General features: G+C 38.9%; 1 protein-coding gene across 1 annotated transcript; it reads left to right on the top strand.

Annotated features, from left to right (window-relative positions):
* Nucleotides 1-305: 305 nt before the first annotated feature.
* SHISAL1 (shisa like 1) lies at nt 306-19,388 on the top strand (the record flags this gene model as incomplete). Its single annotated transcript, XM_081997857.1, has 3 exons — nt 306-372; nt 11,754-11,967; nt 19,061-19,388. 3 exons carry the CDS (start codon nt 306-308, stop codon nt 19,386-19,388), a joined length of 609 nt encoding a protein of 202 aa, XP_081853983.1.
* Nucleotides 19,389-20,755: the final 1,367 nt, after the last annotated feature.

Genomic DNA, 20,755 nt, shown 5'->3' with positions numbered 1-20,755 from the left:
CCCATAAAGACTTTATATGATTCATCTCTACTCTGGGTTTACAGTATGTAAAAGCTGTATACATTAATGGTGAAATGAGAAAGGAATTTGACAAAATCATAGAAAGGAGAATTTATTTCCCTTCTAAGTCCAGAAAAAAGTATGATTTTTTTTTTTCCCCTTATTGTGTGAAGCCATCTCATTTTACCAAGGCTTTGTGGGGAAGTAAAAGTTTGAACAATGGAAGTGAGATGAAACAGGCACTTAACCATGATGTTGCATCTTGTCAAACAGGTAATTCTCTAATGGACCAATGAAAGCCAACGATGACAAATTGTGGTCAACAGTCCTTGAATGTGCTGATGGTTCTGCTTTCGTTACTCTTGTCAGCAGGTAACTTTTATACTTTGAATTTATCTTTCACTGATGTGTGCCACAGGGAAAAATTAGTTGCAATTTAATACTGGGTTTCTACAAAACAAATGAGATCAAATGGATTGTTAATAGAGTGATAAGCAAATAAAGCATCTTTATATAAGAACTGGAAGCTGGAATTTGAAATGCAACTGAAAATTCAGTTTAAGAAGGAAAAGGTGGTGGGACACTGACATGGTAAAGCAGGTTCAAAATTTAAAAGAAACAAAGAAAAATGCATGACATCATGGTATACAGTTATTCTGTTGTTTTTCTGAATCTAAGGACCAGAGTGTCCTTAGATTGGAGGGGTGGACCAGGGAGTGGTTCCAGAGATTTTTCTCCTGATGTTTGGTAAATCTGCCCTAGGTGTTTGCTACTAGCACACAGAAAGGATTTGTGCAGAAATCTGTCAGTTGTTAGATTGAGAATTAGTTGAATGCTGTGACTATTAGTTGCATTTGTTCTTCAGGAGTTATTTATGACTTTAAAGTTTTCTGTAATGATGAATGAATATTTTTTTTTAATAATTAAAAGCATTCTTAGTCCAAACAGATTTGATCCTATGAGTTTTTAACTCTTAGTACAACCTCTTTTATGCTTGCTTTTTAATCCAACGTGGGTTTTTTTTCCATCACTGCTCCTTATTCCCTTGTACTACATCACATCCATAATCACCATACTTAAAACTTCACCAGGCATTATAGATCTTAAAGTATCCTTGCCCTCCCATAAGAGTTGTTATTACTCTGTCTATGTAATGCCTATAATATCCGTGTTAGATCCTCATCAATTAGTTCAAGTGTGTGTCTTGTTGCCCACAGTCTCATTGCTTGTTTGCAGGTGTTCAAGTTGATTCTTGATAGTGATAATTCATTATTTAGCTATAACTGACACAGTCCTTTCGCTAACAACTTTGCAATATTATCGACTAGACTAGTTTTCCTAATCTTAAAACACTGTTTTCCTTTAGAGTCCTTCCACTGATATCCCTACGTATGGCGCTGCATCCCTAGTTATGTAACTACCCTCCTCCGATGTACTAGAATGAGGCACAGGGATTGTAGCAGGTTCTGTGTTTTTTCGAGGTTAAAGTAATTTCAGAAAGCTATTTCCCTGGTGCATGAATGAAGCCAATCATTCAAGATGACTTCAGTGAATGTATCCCAGTGACAAAACATCACAACACTTTTCCAGCTGCTCCAGTCTCCTCTGTTGATTTTTGTTAAGTTTTCATACCACTCTTTATAGGGGACTTCTACTAGAGACCTCCTGAGTTTCCACTTCCCCAACCATTTTCCTCAAGATGATATAAATATCTATGTTCCACTTGAATGGGACACTGTGATTACACTGTGTGTGCAAATAGAAGTAGTCAGCCACTGGTGTATATATACAGACTTATTCCATCAAACCCAAACATAAATCCAGTGTTCTGATATTTTTTTCCTCTTAGAAGAAAAGTACTGCCTCTGAAGTACAACGTTTTTATTTTAAACTAATTACATATAGCTTTTTCTTCTTACATAATTTATCTATTAACATCACAAACTATTGTCTTTGTTAATGTGTACCTTATCTTCTTGTTGCTCCTTGGCTATTAGTATTTTATTATCTGACATCCATTATTAGCATGTAGAGTACAGGCTTAATTTGAAATCATCACAAGCTTTTCGTGCTAGCCTTGGGGAATTTTACTACTGACATCTGTAGGAGTGGGTTTAGGTCATTGCTAACTCACACACATTTTACAAGATGAATTTATTATTTATTATTTTGCAGACAGCATGAACATAAATCTGTTTGTCCAAGACAGGTCAGCTTCCATAAAGGAAAACTGCTGTCTTTATGCAGTGGGAATGACAGAAAAAAAAGATGCTACTTTCACTGGAATGATATGAACATAATTTTTAAACTGAGCTGAAATGAAAATATAATGGCAAGACTCCTTTGGAGTTCCCTAGATTTACCAACTTCTGTCTGTAAGATCATGCTTTACTTCCAAGTCCTTGATATACTAAGTTTCACAATCTTAGTACTAAATTTCTAAAATCAGTACGCATGGTTGAAAATTGCACTTAACAATTGGAAGCCTAACTTTCACTTGCTCCACAAGGCAGAATGAAAGTGAGGGTATGAGTAACAGACAAGTTCTCAGAGCAATGTTCTCAGAGCCCACTCTCTTTTTCTGCTCACTCTTAAAAAAGGAGAGCAGCAGCGACAGCGGCAGTAGAGCAGAGGTGTGGTCAGATGCCAACGTCGTGACTGAGAACGAGGATGAAGTTTGGCAGCTTTAGCTGTGTGGTTAGGAAGGAGATGCAGTTGCCTAACATGGGTAAAATGCTCTCAGGGCAGGGATTAATAATGCTGAAAAGAAAGGCTTTAGTTGAGAGTAGGTTGCAGACATCCACTTAAAAAAAGGATGAAATTGGATTGAGAATACTGAAACCTCAGACTGATTTTATTTCAGTGCTATCAAGATCACAATGGCATGCACTTTTAGGATTTGTGAACACTTATTCATTGTACTAACTGCACAAGGAATGCATAATAAAGGGAGGAGCAGCATGCAGTCATACCAGAATACCCTTTCTGACCACTAACTCTTAGATTTACTTTGCAGTAATGTTGATACTTATATTTATTTAATGGATTGAAAGACATTTATAAAATCAGGGATGACAGCAAGACTTATATTAACAAGCAAAAATCGACAGATTATTTGCACATTACAGTATTTTTTTCTTTGAAGTAGGAAATTAACATCCATATAGCAAAATTATCAGAGGACCTCAAATGATTGGCATTTGCTAAGTAAAATGCATACATGTGAATATTTCTTTGGATCCATATGGAAAGTGTATGAAGACCAGCCATTCTGAAAGCCTTGGGACTTTAAAAATTTAGTAGCTAAATTAAAAATTTAATCAGCATTACACAGATCTTTAACTATGAACAGATAGGGAAGTAACAGTTTGATGTACACTGGCTGTTTACTTTTTAAGGTAGAGTAGATAAATCTTAAGATGAGGTTAGATCAGTCATTTGAAGCATGACAGACTTCTTTTGAAATTAGTAAGAGCAAAGATAGGAGCATCTATATCACTTACCTGTTCAATAACACTTTTTCAAAAGCAGTATGAGAATTTGCACATGCAACTCTGCTTCAGAAACAGCTGCCATCTTTGCAACAGACAGCTTAGGAGCCTTTCAGGTACAATACTTGTATCTGAAGTATTTCCGTAGAAAAAAGGCTTTTTAATCCTCAGGATTTAAGCAAAGTTATTTTCAGGAAAATTAATTTTAAAAAAAAATTACACTTTTTTTATTGGATCTCTGATTCTCAGAGAAGCAAAGACAGCAAGTAAAATTACATAGATTACAAGAAATTGATAAAGTTTTTTCGCTGTGTGATAGGTCTGGCTGGGATGGGGTTAACTTTCTTCACAGCAGCCCGTATGGTGCTGTGTTTTAGATTGGTGACCAAAACAGCATTGGTAATGCACCAGTATTTTAGCTATTGCTGAACAGCCCTTCCAGGGTGTCAAGGCCACTTGTGTTTCTCATTGTGCACCCCAGCGAGGAGATTGGAGTGGGCAAGAGCCTGGCAGGGAACCCAGCTGGCACAGCTGGCACAGACTGGACAAAGGGATATTTTGTACCATATAATGGCAATAAATATAATATAATCAGCAATAAAACTGGGGTGGGAGTTTATCCAAAAATTGCCTGGGGATTGGCCAGGCATTGGTCTGCTGGTAGTGAGTGATTGCTTTAGCATCACTTGTGGGTTGGTTTTTTTGGTTGAGTTTTTTTTTCTTATGGTCTTTATCTCAACCCATGAATTTCCTCGCTTTGCCCTTCCGATTCTCTCACCCATCCCACTAGGAGGGGGAGTGAGCAAGCAGCTGTGTGGTGCTTAACTACCTACCAGGGTTAACCCAGCACACACTGACTACGAAATTCAGACTGTAATTCAGTCACCATGTTATGCTCTTATTTGTGCATTTATTTTAATCACTGACACACACTTTACTATTTAAGGATTTGCTTAGGATTACATTTTATTACAGACATCACTCCTTCTCTGACCTGATGTTATTTTCATTCTCCCTTCATTCTGTAGTCATCCTTCCCCCAGTTTTCATCCCCAAAGAAGTTTGGTGTTTGTTTTTCTTTTAAAATGGGCAAAAGACCCATCTAGGAATTAGGGAACACTTTCACATGTACTGTTAAGTAAACCACTTTGCAGTGACAAGCAGGCTAAACTTCTTATGGTCCTGTAGCCCTCTAGTGCATTCTCACAATGCAATGTCTCTCTCAGACCACTGAAAAATTTCAGAAGTATGGAAGTGTTCGATTGCTCATGAAAGATAAAGAACTACTTTTAATTCTTATAACATGCTCTAGATGTATATACAAGTCAGGCATAACCTTGCAGGGCTGCTGTTCGCTTGTGGTAGCTTAACATGGGCATAGTTCACCTAAGCTAAGTTGTAGAAATAACATATGAAAAATGACATTTTTGCTATTTTTGCTGTATTTTGCTATATATTTATGCTAAATTCAGCATTTTGTTATTTGCAAAGCTAGTTTTAGCAATTAATATCTTCCATTAAAATGTCCCAAACTTGAAACCACCATATATACTGGAGGTTTAAAAAATTACTAATGTATAAGTAGTTGTAATAATGCAACTTTTAAAAGGAAAAATAAGTTATTATATCTTTAGCCATAGAAGGCATTATACTTACATTTTGGAAAAAAAATTGAAAAAAATGATGATTCTGTTGATAATGCATGACAAACAAAATTTGCGTTGCACTCTGAGGCTTTACAGGTAGGTTTGTTTGGGGACAAACCTTTTAGCAGGGCCTGTTGCAATAGGACAAGGGGTAGTGGTTTTAAACTAAAAGAGGGTAGATACAGACTGGATATAAGGAAGAAATTTTTTACAGGGAGGGTGGTGAAACACTGGCACAGGTTGCCCAGAGAGGTGGTAGATGCTCCATCCCTGTCAACATTCCAGGTCAGGCTGGACGGGGCTCTGAGCAACCTGATCTAGTTGAAGAAGTCCCTGCTCACTGCAGGAGGGTTGGACTAGATGGCCTTTGAAGGTCCCTTCCAACCCAACCCAAACTAAACTATTCTGTTCTATTAAAGAAGAAAATTTTGTTTCCAAGGACCAGCTGACATAATCAAAGTGCAAATATTCCAACTAAGGAGTAAGTCAAGATGGCTAAAAAGTGAGAACTGTCGAACTGATCAGTTCAGATCTGTTTTATTTTCTCTACAGCTGCAGCTGCAGTAGTACATACGTTAAGCTGTATAATTCTGATAAGAAATCTGTAGGTTCAGTGAAAGTTATCCTTCAGCTGGATAGGGAGAACACTGGAAAAGGTGAGGAGAAAAAAAACACAAATGTTCAGACATAAGCAACCCTTAGGGGAGCAGAATGGAAAGACATTTTTCTTACTAGAAAATTTATTGCACAGCTGTTTCGATATAGCACATCTGTATCTTAGAATCATAGAATCATTAAGGTTGGAAAGGATCTCTAAGACCATCAAGTCCAACCGTCAACCCAACACCACTATGACCACTAAACCATGCACTGAAGTGCCATGTCTACACGTTCTTTGAACACCTTCAGTGATGGTGACCCCACCACCTCCCTGGGTAGCCTGTTCCAATGCTGACTGCTCTCTCCGTAAAGAAATTTTTCTTAATATCCAGTCTAAACCTCCCCTGCACAACCTGAGGCCATTTGCTGTCGTTCTGTTGCTAGTTACTTGGGAGAAAAGACCAACACCCACCTCGCCACAATCCCTTTCAGGTAGTTGCAGAGAGAGATAAGGTCTCCCCTCAGCCGTGTCTTCTCCAGACTGAACAACCCCAGTTCCCTCAGCCGCTCCTTGTAAGACTTGTTCTCCAGACCCCTCACCAGCTTCGTTACCCTTCTTTGGACACGCTCAAGCACCTCAACGTCCTTCTTGTAGTGAGGGGCCCAAAACCGAACACAGCACTCAAGGTGCAGCCTCACCAGTGGTGAGTACAGGGGCACGATCACTTCCCTACTCCTGCTGGCCACACTATTTCTGATACAGGCCAGGATGCTGTTGGCCGCCTTGGCCACCTGGGCACACTGCTGGGTCATGTTCAGCTGGCTGTCAACCAGCACTCCCAGGTCCCTTGCCGCCGGGCTGCTCTCCAGTCACTCCTCCCCAAGCCTGTAACGTTGCATGGGGTTGTTGTGACCCAAGTGCAGCACCCGGCACTTGGCCTTATTAAACCTCATGCAGCTGACCTTGGCACATTGATCCAGCCTGTTCAGATCCCTCTGCAGAACCTTCCTACCCTCCAGCAGATCAACACTCCCACCCAACTTGGTGTCATCTGCAAACTTACTGAGGGAGCACTCGATCCCCTCATCCAGATCATCAATAAAGATATTGAACAAGACCGGCCCCAGAACCAAGCCCTGGGGAACACCGCTTGTGACCTGCTGCCGATTGGATTTAAAGCTATTCACCACAACTCTCTCGGCTCAGCCATCCAGCCAGTTCTTTACCCAGTGAAGAGTATACCTGTCTTAAGCCACGAGCTGCCAGTTTCTCCAGGAGAATGCTGTGGGAGACGCTGTCAAAGGCTTTCCTGAAGTCCAGGTAGACAACGTCCACAGCCTTTCCCTCATCCACTACGCGAGTCACCTGGTCATAGATGGAGATAAGGTTGGTCAAGCAGGACCTGCCTGTCATGAACCCATGCTGGCTGGGCCTGATCCCTTGGTTGTCCTGCACATGCCCTGCGAGCACTCTCAAGACGAACCTCTCCACAACCTTCCCCGGTACCGAGGTCAGGCTGACAGGTTTGTAGTTTCCTGGATCCTCCTTCCGGCCTTTCTTGTAGATGGGTGTCGCATTGGCAAGCCTCCAGTCATCTGGGACCTCCCCTGTTAACCAGGACTGCTGACAAATGATGGAGAAGTGGCTTGGCAAGCTCCTCCACCACCGCTCTCAGTACTCTTGGGTGGATCCCATCAGGCCTCATAGACTTGTGGGTGTCCAGGTGGCTTAGCAGGTCCTTAACTGCTTCCTGCTGGATTATGGGGAGTTTATTGTGCTTTCCATCCCTGTCTTCCAGCTCAGGGGGCTGAATACCCTGCAGATACCTGATCTGGCTATTAAAAACTGAGGCAAAGAAGGCATTAAGTACCTCAGCCTTGTCCTCGTCCTTGGTGACAATGTTCCCCCCCACATCCAGTAAGGGATGGAGATTGTCCTTGGCTCTCTTTTTGTTGTTAATATATTTGGAAAAGCTTTTTTTCTTATCCCTTACAACTGTGGCCAGATTGAGTTCCAGCTGGTCTTTGGCCTTTCTAATTTTCTCTTTGCATGACCTAAAGAGATCCCTGTACTCTTCTTGAGTTGCCTTCCCCTTTTTCCAAAGGTGATAAACTCTCGTCTTTTTCCTGACTCCCAGCAAAATCTCCCTGTTCAGCCAGGCCGGCCGTCTTCCCCACCAGTTCATCTTATGGCACATGGGGACCGCCTGCTCCTGCGCATTTAAGATTTCCTTCTTGAAGACTGTCCAGCCTTCCTGGACCCCTTTGCCCTGTAGGACTGTCTCCCAAAGACAGTCCTAAACAGGACTGTCAACAACTGTCCTGAACAGGCTGAAATTTGCTTTCCGGAATTGCACGATAATGGTTTTGCTAACCCCCTTCCTTACTTCACCAAGAATTGAGAATCCTATAATTTCATTGTCACTAAGCCCAAGATGACCTCCGACCACCACATCTTCCACCAGTCCTTCTCTGTTTGTAAACCTATGAACCATCTGAAGCTGGTGATTTATCAGGGAAGGATTAGATGGATGCTCTTCTGCTGGATACTGTAAATAAAAATACTGTGGATAGACATCACTATTAGAAGTGCAGTGGTACACCCTGAAGGCTACCCCTTCACTTGCATTTATTAGGTCCAATAATAAGATTTACATTCTGTTTGTTGACATCGGGCATGGACTGGTGTTTTTTCATAGTAATGATGGCTAGTGGAGCTATACACATTTTAATGCATGTCGTGCACCCTTGCAAGCTGATATCAAACATTTACAAAACACTTAGAGACCTTTACAGGTGCCTAACCATGTGCATCTAATGCCATTTTACTTGCGCCAGATAATACATGTGTGCACTGGACCTACAAGAGACGTGCATCTCCTCCACTGAAAGCTGGAAACCAGGGAAAACAGTCTAGGGAAATCTTAGCTAGCACTGGAGACCTGTATTTAAGTAACTGAATCAAGCTCCCATTCTTGTTAGAAATCAAATATTTAGTTAAAAGTTCTGTTTAGTTTGTGAATTTCTCCCATGCCACATGTCTCTTCCATTATTTTCTGGATTTAACTTTTCAAAAAATGTGATAGGTAGTTAAAATTAAAATTATGATGGGACAGAGTGCAACGTCAGCAAATTTCCTGTTGATGCAGAAGTGGGAGGAGTGGATGATATGCCATGGCGTTGTGCTGCTATGCAGAGAGACCTGGATAGGCTGGAGAAATGGGCTGACAGGAACCTCATGAAGTTCAACAAGGGGAAGTGCTAAGTCCTGCACCTTCCTGGGGAGGAACAACCTTGGGCACCAGTATATGCTGGGGGCCAGCTGGCTGGAAGGCTCTTTGTGTCTCCATTAGTAGGAGTGCTGCCAGCAGTTTGAGGGATGTGATTCCACTCTACTTAGCACTGGTGAGGCCACACCTGGAGTGCTGTGTCCATTTCTGGGCTTCCCAGTACAAGAGATGGAGCTACTGGAGAGAGTACCGCAAAGGGCCACTGAATGATGAATGTGACTGGAGCATCTCTCATATGAGGAAAGGCTGAGAGAGCTGGGACTGTTCCATCTAAGGAAGAGAAAGTTCGGGGGGATCTTGTCAATGTATATAAATACCTGAAGCGGGGATATAAAGAAGACTGAGCCAGGCTCTTTTGGGTGGTGCCCAGTGACAGGACCAGAGGCAATGGGCACAAACTGAAACAGAGAAGGTTCCCTCTGAACGTCGAGAAACACTTTTTCATTGTGAGGGTGACTGAGCACTGCCACAGGTTGCCCTGGGAGGTTGTAGAGTCTCCCTCCTTGGAGGTATTCAAAAGCCATCTGGACATGGTTCTAGGCAGCTGGCTGTAGGTGATCCTGCTTGAGCAGAGGGGTTGGATGTCCAGAGGTCCCTTCCAACCACAACCATTGAGTTTTTTCAAAACTTAGTTAATCCTGGAAAACTTTCATTACTGCTATGTTAATTAATTAACACCCTTAATTAAGGGGGGTGCAGGGAAGTAAGTACTTGTTCAAACAAATATATGTTCATGCAATTACATGCCTTGTGGATTTTGCGACTGAAGTTGAACATGCAGATTTGTTGCAAGAGTTACAGAGGGTTTTGAAAACCCAAGTCTAAAGAAAGACAATTTCTGTACTATTATAGCATCCTCAGATTTGGAACATACATTTTTCCCAGGCAGGGCAAGAATGGATATAATTAGTTTTCTCAAGATCTATGTTCCTTTAGAAGTAGCATTCTTCTATCACTTTCAGTTCCTGACTGAATTAATCTACAAAAGGATTTTCTTTTTTCTCTGAGTAATGATGATAGGTATGTGTGTGCATGTGCCAGTGTGTTATATATGTATATGTAAATGTAAAGTGTTTAGAGTGGTTTTCCTTCACTCAGAGAGCAGTACAAGTTACCTTGTTTTCTCTTCAGTTTAGTAATCTGTTTTTTTGTTCTAGGCACCCTCTATACACACATATAAAGAAGTTATCTCCACTGTCACAATCCTTAAAATGTGACTAGACATACAGAAAGAGAGTGAGAGATTCTTGAAATTAATATATTTTATAAAATTGAGAAACAAAAGTGTTAGGAATATGGTTTTTTAAGCAACATAGAAAGCAATGAGGATTAGATGGATAAGGTGCACAGATGCTATTGCAGACCAACAGGGACCATGTGCAGAGAGATACAATACAGTTAAGCTAAATCCATGCAAGTCATTATCTGTAACCTCTTGTACTGGTAAACATAAAAATCAAACATCAAGTTACAAGAGTTAATTCTGTCAGTCTAAAGTGAATATCCTTTATTAATTGGTGTAATCTTCTGAAGTGCAGCTACCCACAGCATCATTGTGCCTTTGTTCTTTAATCAGAGTAAAAACATTTCACTGCTAAGAGTATTTAGACTCTTGAATTCTGTATTTCACTTTCCTTCAAGTGTAAGGCCATTGGGGGATTTGTACAGTACATGTAATCTTAGATGATGCCATAAGGCCTACCATAACACAAACTAAATCAGTGAAAGTGTTGGCAGTATGTGGAATCCAATATTGTGTCTTACAAGATTTTTCAGATCAACTGGGAAGTTGTGTGTGATTGCTTATGACCATACTGGAAGGGATCTATATCCTGCCCCTCTGCACCATTGATTAGCTGAGAGAAACTAAGACAACTGCACAGCTTCCAGTTCAGAGCTGTTTGCAAGCAGTAGGCTGAGAGCATGGTCAGAGAGCTTGCATCTGCCCAAATTTTTACCATGTAGATGTAACCACAGCAAGCCTGTCACCACACAAAAATCAGCCTGAAGTCTGCATTTAAAGGATATATATGGAAAGCATTTCTTTTTCGTTTTTTTTCTAGGAAAAGTGATGGTGAAATCAGTGTGACATATTCCTGTAAAAAATGTTCTCAGAGATGTAATAAACAGTTTACATGAGAATTTAACAAAGGAGAAATGTAAGAACTCCCAGGAGTAGCTGTATTTCCATTGGTTCTACCTATTTGGAAATTCAAAGTTGCTCAGATCTGTTAATTGCTATTTCTGGCAGAGTAATCCTTGGCAAAGACTGACCTTTACAGTAGAGAGGATATTTTCTGTCGAGAACAATGACTGTAAATCAAGTGCCATCAAACTTTTATTGTGGTTTTTACATAGACTTTTTGTTTTTATGAAGTCATTCCAGGCGAATCAAACATGAACATTGTTGGGTGTTTATGGATATCCATATATTTAGAGCAGCAGTATGAAAATGTTTCCCTAAATATTTTTGTGCTTTTTGGCATGGAGGGCATTTCTCCTCTTCCCTTAAAAGAGATAATAGTAATCAGAAGCATAGTAATAATAAAAGTCAGAATACAAGAAGAGGCTAAGTATTGTAATGTTTTAGTACTAAATGTTATGATGTTGAAAGTTCTGAAATATTAATGTTTTTCAGAAATCAAACAACAATTGTTTAAGCTTAACCAATAACATACAGATAACACAAGTGACTCACAAAGACAATATTATTCTTTGTTTTACAGTGTTGTCTGCACATTTTCGGGTCTGCGAGCCATATACGGACTACAAAGGTCGCTACCACTTTGGTTTTCACTGCCCCCGTCTTTCTGACAATAAATCTTACATCTTTTGCTGTCACCATAACAACACAGTGTTTAAATACTGCTGCAATGAGACAGAATTTCAGACTGTTATGCAGATGAACTTAACAGGGAATGCAGATGGATATATGCATAAGTAAGTAAATGAGTTTTAAAGTACTCTTCACCAAACTGTTTCTGGTCTAATAACATAGTCTGAGGTGTACTTAATGATGGAAGCAATTAGAATTATTACACATACAGAAAAACATTACTAAAAGGTTTTTGCTCTTACAGAACTGCTAGAAGAGAGGATATTTTAGCTCTGCTTTCTTTGCTTTGACATGGGCTATAAACATTGCTAGGAGAGCATCTGTGTAAAAGTTGCATATAAATGTAAAAAATATAAAGTTACATATAAAAGTTAGAAAAGTCTTTCCCTTGACCCAGATCAGATCCAAACTATGTTCAAAGCTGTCCGTAGGGGAGAGAGGGAATGAGTTGACATTTTCCATATCAACCCAAATGCACTATTTTGAATCTCTGATGTTTTGAATATAAATCTCTTGTAATCACTGACCTTGGGGAACAGAATGTATTTGCTTATATACCAACATTGTGTGGTCTCCTTGCCTGTTACCTGGGTTACTTCCACGTACTGCTGGGGCCTATCCTCAAAGATAAATGTCAGTCACTTTTTCTAAAGAACCAATAAGTAACAAGTAGATCTTTGTTACTGATTAGCTATTCACAAAGACAAAATCTTCACTCTTGGTCTGCCTCTTATTTAGTATTTGACATTCTGGCCACACTAAGCTGCTGTGATTTCTCTTCATGCAGAGGGCAACTTTCAGCTGATGTAAACCCCAAGGTCAAATTCTTATCTGTCTGCTTTCCCCTGCCATTTTATTCTGGTATCCAGGGCAAGGAGGGGGCAGATTGAAGAAAACTGGAATTCCAGTGTATTGATTTTTGTTTAAAACAGAGATTTTAGTGTTTTCTTCTGTGGTGCAAAAGTCAGTCAGTGTGTTGTCATTCATTCCTATGGAAGCAGGTGCGAAGCTGCTAGGAGGCTATGGTGCTGGAATATTCATGTCGGCTCTTTTAACTCACTGTCTGCAGCTGCATCCAGCAGCCGCCAGATCATGGAGCTGGCAAACTGTCATCTTCCTCAACAACCACTCCTCATACAGCACTGACTAGAGAAGTTTGAATCTTACACAGGTGTAGAAATTGCATACTCTTTATTTAACAACTTTACAGGTGTTAATGTGACAATCACCTACTCTAAAGAAGTCCATATACTGTGTAGTGTAAAAGGCAGACTAATATATATATATCTGTATACCCTTACCCGTATAAGATACCTTTAAATCAACGTGGAGCTACACTGTCTTGTTACTGTATGTGCAGCTATGTCCTTGAGGTGAAACTTCATTGCCTTGGCATTGTAGTGCATCTGGGAACATCATGAGAAGATATCACACAGAACACTGGGGAGACACTTCAAGTCAAACAGGCCATTAAAGGCCATCCATTTTCTCCACCCTTGAGCAGTCCAGTCAATCTAGAAATTGGTAGCACGCTCATCTGGGACTACCCAACTCTGCCAACATAATATGCCTCCAGACAACCTGTAATCACAGACAGACCCAGAAACGGCTTCACTCTCTGAGTGATAAAAAGAGAGTCTCAAGAATGGACTAATGTGGCTATTGCCCCCATGCTTTCCCAGTTCTTTGTCTTGCACACAGCAAATTTGCTTTATTTCTTCCGTTACTGTTCCATAAACCCTGCATCAACACTGCTGAGCAACCAAGTCTGCCTTGGTTCACAGAATTTGGAATATTCTACCTCTGTACTCTTTGTTGGTAAGATTCATGATTAAGAACCACCTGCAGACTATGTACCATATATGTCTTCAGTCCAGAATTTCCTGTGGACATTAGCTATGTGCTGATCTTTTGCAAAGGTATGTGAAATACTGCTAAATACAATAAAAAGCTTCTGGAGATGTAGCTTAGGGAAGTGCAAGAGCGGAACCCCTGTTGCCTTTTTGTAAATTCCTGAAACATCACTCTGATAAATCAGCCAGGGCCAGGAAAACGAAGAGACATTAACTTCCTATGTAAAACACTACCAATGTAGTAAGACAGAGGGAGAGAGAGCTCCTCACCCTGAGCTTACTGAGATTGGTAGAAAACTTCCTGATAATTTTAGTATGCTGTGGAGGGGCAGAAAGAAGTGAAGCCTAGATGCCTACATTAAAAACATTGTAAAAAGCATATTACTTAATACACTCTGACTTTATTTAACATATACGATAATTTAACTTTATTTGAATTCTAATACATGCAGGGTTTGCTTTACAGTAACAAAGTCAGCTCTTTGTTTAGATCTAATTTCATACACCACTGAAAAAATTCTGATGAAACTTATTGTAGTGTGGCTGGGGAGAATGATTTAGGATACGGGAATAGCAATGAACTGAAAAAAAAAAGGATTATATTTTTCAGGGAAGAATGATTCAATATTATTATTTGGTTATTTCAATATTATTATTTGGTTTATTTTTCCCCTTAGCCATTCTTGTGATCATCAAAACAAATTTCTTGTTTTATAATACAGTTGAGGGAAAAAATTGATGAAGTGACTTGTAACTTCTTTGTCTTGGCACAGCCGAAAAACCACATTTGTCTTCTACAGTCACACAATATAACTATAGCCAGGTTTATTTACATTTTTTCCATTACTATAAAAAAAGATTTCTGTGTTCTTATAAGTGCAGAATACTGGGCTATTGTATCTTCGTGATCAGGCAGATTAATCTGCCTGTAATATTTCTGAATGTGAAAAATTCATTTAGTATTAAATATAGAAATGCCAATGATGTCTAACAAAGAAATGTTCTGCCATCCAAAGTATTTTTCCATAAATCTTTGTCTAATAAGTTCTTTAACTATTCTTAAAAATAGTTTTCACTCGAATCTAGTATTCACACTCTCAGATTTTCTGTTATGCATGTTTTGGTGGATTATCAGCAGTACTACTATGCTAAGGGTCCTTAATCTGATACTGGAACAGTGTTATAGCAGTCTGTAATGCATCCATGTTTTTCCATATGTCTTATTCCAGTTTTTCAGGGTTGAATGGCTTTTGCACACCCCGCTACAACATTTGCACTGAAAGCAATATAAGGGTAGAATAGCACTATCTTTCTCCATGTACAGCATGTCCCCTGCAGAGCTGGCATTTGCTTAAATATCTCCCAGAAACTCATCTTTACAAGAAAGGAAAAAAAATAAGAAAAAAAAAATTATCAATTCCACTACCAGCTGTTTCAAGAAGATGTAATTTATCTGGGAAGACCTCTTAGGTACTACAGTAACAGATTCTACAGGAAAACACAGATTGGGCAAAGGCCTTGAGATAATAATGAGTAAAAACAAAATAGGAAAAAAATTTCACATTTGAAATGTACATGCAAACACTGCACAGATTTCCTCAGTGTCAGAAGTACCAAGGCATTTGCTAGGATCTAAGTTTGCATTTCCTTGGGGCAACACTTAAAAAGTGTTACTACTGCAAGTAACAGGCCTGTTTAAGGAGAATAGGGAAAGAAACAGTTTCCATGGCCATCTGCCCACATTTAAACTCAGCAGCTGTAGAGTTCTGCTCACAATTGTTTTGATTTGTTGGTTTTTTAAGCCTTAGTTCCCAAATGAATTATTTTCTATTCATGTGCTGCACATAAAAGCCAACAAATCTTCTAAAAAATTATAGCCTGGTCCTAGTCTGCTTGTTATCTGTCTCAAAAAGTTAATGAATTAGACAGAAAGAATCACATAGGTAAGAATAATAATAAAAGAACCTGTTTTTTCATTTGTGGGTAGAAGAGAAATCTAAGCAGGATTCTGTAGATGGAATAGGAGATGGATGGTAAAAGTACTTATTGTTCTCAGAGAGCCCAATTCAAGGCTTCCTGAAGTGAGAGCAAATCTTTCCGTTTACACAAGTGGGCTCTGTATCCAGGTTATACCTTATATACATCGTATTTCTATAAAAGATGAAGTATCTTAAAATAATGAGGTTTTCTGATAGGTTCATGAATTCCTCTGTTTCACACAGAAGCTAAAAGGAAATTGCCTTGTACCTTTTACGCCAGATTTAACTCTTGTGGTTGTGTGCCAGCAATATAGCCTTAGAAGTCATTTTCAATGTTACGTTGCTAAACCTTGTGTTGAACCTAAACAGAAAGCTCCAAAATGACTGACTGGAAAGGGCAAGAGCACTAGCAGGGCATGGCAAGCTTTCCAGCTGGGAAAAGGAGAGAGATACAACCACACCAAAGCAATTTCTTATACTTGATTGTCCCTGTGAAGGAACAAACCCCTATAATTTGAATCTCAGTATATTTGGAATCTGTTCACACTTTATCTTTAATTGAAATGAAACTTCTGCACAAAAGTACAGGAAAATCAGATTGCAAGATGCAACTTTGACAATTAAATCATTCAGTTCAATGAAATGAGAGCAAGTCCTAGGAGTTTTTTGATTCCCAGTTCTTTTCTGTGTCTCTGGCCTTACTGTTATTCAGTGTGAGTAAGATTGTTTATTTTCTAATTAAGACATTGTCCTGGTTTCCGCTGGGATAGAGTTAATTTTCTTCTTAATTTGTAGGGAAGTTTTACTTTTTACTATAATTAGTGGCCATCAGCAAAATTAATATTTTCTACCATCTTAATAGTTTGAGAAACAGAAAGCATCAAGGTATGGAATTTCCTTCTGTTTACAAAACATACTACTTATTAATTTTGCTTGTGATTTTTCACAAGGCCCTTTTGATAGTGCTGTTGTCCCACTGTCTGTTAATTAAAATAAAACAGTCCTTCTTTTTTGTACTTGTGAGAAACAGATGTTATTTAGAAGGAGCAGATGGATAACTCACATATGGCATGATTAATAAATTGTTGCTTTAAATTGGAGCACTCAAAATAGCTCTAATTTTCACTAACCAAATTTTGATGGGTCAAACTAAATTCCTAAAATACAAACAAATTCTTTTGAGTTAACTATAAGAGATGTTCCTGCCTCTCACACTGTTGTCAAAATAAAAATAACATCTTTTCTGATATTTCCGTTCCTACTATGGATCAAATACAGCTCACCTATTTGTAAAATGGATCCTATTGGCATTAGTGATGAAGAACAAAATTTGTTACAGTGGATTTCTTCCTGACTTCTCCAGCTTTCACTTGCCTTTTATTTATATTAGAAGAAAATAGAAGAGTTTACCCCAATAGGAATACATCTACTGAAAGTCAAGAGTAGCACTGCTGAGAACCCTGACTTAACCAGATCCTGTTACACTTTCAAGTGCCTGGACTGCAAAGATTTTAATGCATTACAAAGGTCTGCCCACTGTTGTGTGAAGTTAGGCATTCATGACTAAGTCTTTAGTAGAGACAAAGACTCTTGAGTTAAGGGTTTTCAGGAGCACTATGTTTTGTCTACTTCCAATCCTCCTGAAAATTTTTTAAAATTCTAGGCTTGCGTAATCCTAGTTACACAGGAAGGGACCCATTAACAGCTCTGACCTTCCTCTTGTTACTTACAGTTATTTCCTATGCAATCCCATTTAATCTAAGCTTGTTATATCTGTGTAGTGGAAGAATCATTCCCTGGAGAGGGATCAGAATCAGTCTCCTTAAGTGCTAACAGGCAGCAACACAGAAAGCAAAATTCTGATTTCTGTTTCAAATTCTGATTTTTTTAAAGTAAAAAATGAAAGACTTGTACAGAAGTTTAAACGGAAGTGAAAGTTCAAAGCAGAGACTTGAAATGTTTTAAATCCAAAAAGGCTTGGGATATGTTTTTAAAATGTCAAAAATATCTTTTTGGCTTGCATCTATAATATGTCTTTGCAGCATTTTTTCTTCTCACAGGACTTCCATTTTGATCAATGTTCTGATAAAATACAGTTCCCTCAAAGTTTCTCTGAATATCTGTGGAAAAGAGAATGGTTGAGTGTGTGTTCAGTTTTATTCACATAAGTTCAGGTTCATGTGGATGTGGGTTGTCCATCTATTACTTTGGGATAATTTTTCTCCAAGACTGTTTTCCTAGTAACATTTGTTATTAGTATCCCCCTTCTGCTTGCTCTTGTTTTTACAGTACACGTATTTCCACACTAGTTCATAGGTCTAGATTAGCCCTCTTTGCTGTTGTACCTAACAATCTTTCTTACCTGTTTCTTTCTTTCTCTGTTCTGACCTCATCCTCCCCACTCATAGAGTTTCCAATCCAAACTATGTTTACACTTCACAGTCACTTTTCCTGTAGTAATATTGCATCTCCAGCAGAGCTTTAGCACCCTCTGATCTCCAAATTCTTGATCCTTTATACCTTTTCCTTCTTTTTTTTTTTCCCCTTTCATTTAATATCTTCAGTCACCTGTCATAGCTTTACAGCACAGTGCACCATGCCAACAGCTGATAATTTTCATGGCCTGTACCTATATATACACATTATAACACCACCAACATATACATATTAATGTAGTACAGATTTTCCTTCCTGTGGAATGCATTGTATAATATCATCTTGTCAATGTTCTTCCGTCCTGAATTTATTAGCAGCAAGCCAAGGGATCTTTAACAGTTGCTTTTGAAAGCCTATACTTCTACTAGTATCTTCTGTGTCCAGCAATAACTAATTATTAAATTCAGAGCACATTAAACACCTTTTAAGACAAGTGGTTTATAATGCATGTCAGCAGTGAACGTTTTGAATGGTATAGACACTCCTCGGTCTCAATTACTAGAGCATATTTTCAGATGGTTAACCCTCACTCTCCTAAATGCCCTGTCACTTTCAGTAGCGTGACTCTCTGGGAGTGAGAATTTGCAGAATAACACATACGACGCATCAACCATGTACATATCAGTGGTCTCACTTAAATCATTGAAGCCGATCGTACACCAAAGTTATGTGCTGATATAAATACACAGATGAGGGGGAGAAATAAAAATGTTTGTAAGGCAGGGGGCCTTAGTTTTTAGAAAACTCCTGGGTCATGCATATAGCAGTATTTAGACTGAAATAATAATTTTTAGAACAAAATTTTTGTTTCATCCATCTTTATATTATATTTATATAATTAATGAAAAAAACAACCTTGATAAACTAATACTATGACCATTTCTGATATATGAGACAACTTTTTTGTTTTCCCCTTTTTTGTTTCACAGCAACTACAGTGCACTGTTGGGAGTGTGGATCTATGGCTTTTTTGTGGTGATCCTGCTGGTACTGGATCTTTTATATTACTCTTCAATGAACTATGATATTTGCAAATTTTACCTGGCACGGTGGGGAATCCAGGGAAAGTGGATGACACAGGGACAGAACCGATGGATTAACCCTGCTCAGGATCCAAGCCAAGTACAGACACAGCCTCAGCCAGAGACACAGCCTCAAACTGAGCCACAGCCTCAAACATCACAGACAGTACATACTTTAAAAGGAGATGCTTTAAGCCCACCCCTGATGTCTTTTCAGAGTACATCTGCCTGGTAAGTAAGTTAAACCATATTGTGATACATTTTTTGGCTCTGTTGTTTTGTAGTTTGAACAATCACCTGTATTTGGAAGTGCTTGCAAATTCAGGCTGAACGGCACCATTTCTAGGACATAATTCTCTATATCATGAACTGTCTTACAGAATTACTGCTTAGGAGTGATTTCTTATTCTATTAAGTCATCTTTTAATACTGTTCTCGGAGAAATAGATGCTGCCATTTTTCATCACTAAATAGTTTTACTACTCTCTGGTACAAATAAACTACAAATGTTTGTTCTACAACAGCCATTATAAAATTAAGTTTAATCTGGTGTCAAAGACTAATTGCTATGTGTATCTATGTCTCTGTTGGTCTGGTTTTAAAAGATTGTATAACTAGCAACACTGAAGTTGCTTCAATGCAAGGTCACAAATCCACACTATTTGTGGCATGAGACACAGAAACAGCATAAAAACCAGGTTGGTTTTTTTTATATGCAAAGCCATAAAAGCATAGCTTGATCTCATTTGACAGAGTGACACAAGTAGGCTACTGTAAAGTTAAATGCTACAAAAACAAAACACTCCCCCCAAAACAAAACCAGATCAAATGGAAGACACATACTTCAGGAGCAGGCAGAACATGCAATATAAATAGACAAAACTAAATACTGATAGCCATGGGACGAAATGACATTGAATGATTTTGGACTGGTTTTACCAAAGAAAACAGAAGCCAAGGAAGAGAGATGAATAAAACGATGCTCTTAATAGGGTGTCAAGAAAGGCAGGGACTTTATTGGCAAGAGAGCTTAAAGATTTGGAAGGGGGCAGAGAGGGTACAAAGTCACCAGTGTATTTTAGAAGTGTTCCAGAAGGTTGAGTGCTCAGTTTTGGCAAAATAAAGTGATCTAAGAATAAGCAGGGTGAAAAAGATGACAGCAGTTCCTGAAGCTGTAGAGCGTGTAAAGCCACAGTGTTGATTGTAGTCTGAAACCTTAGGGTAGCACTGTGTTGCAGATGGGACGATGATAATAGTCCTTTTATTTCATAAGTTGATCTTAAATTTTAAGTGTAAATCTAGAGCAAATAGGCTTGAAGATTTTTTCATAATAGAAAAAGTAGTGATAGTTTGACGAAGGACAAGGATCCAAGGAAGAGGAGGTTGTTTGGCATAGAAGCCAATACTGGATGTATCCCGTGCCAATCAGACTTAAGGACCGTTCTAGCAAGCCTTGTCCAAACAGAAGAGTCTAACAGTGCTACTTAAAATAGAGACTTGCTTGTCCTTAGTTGTAAGCACTCTTCACTTCTTCCTCTTCTCTCCTTTTATCTTCTTCTAATTCCGTCAGCCTTTTTGCACATTGATTTCCCAGTCTTCAGT

This window comes from Phaethon aethereus (genome assembly GCF_964289735.1).
Source record: "Phaethon aethereus genome assembly, chromosome: 1".
Lineage (NCBI taxonomy): Eukaryota > Metazoa > Chordata > Aves > Phaethontiformes > Phaethontidae > Phaethon > Phaethon aethereus.
This window is presented reverse-complemented; position numbering and strand designations above follow the sequence as displayed.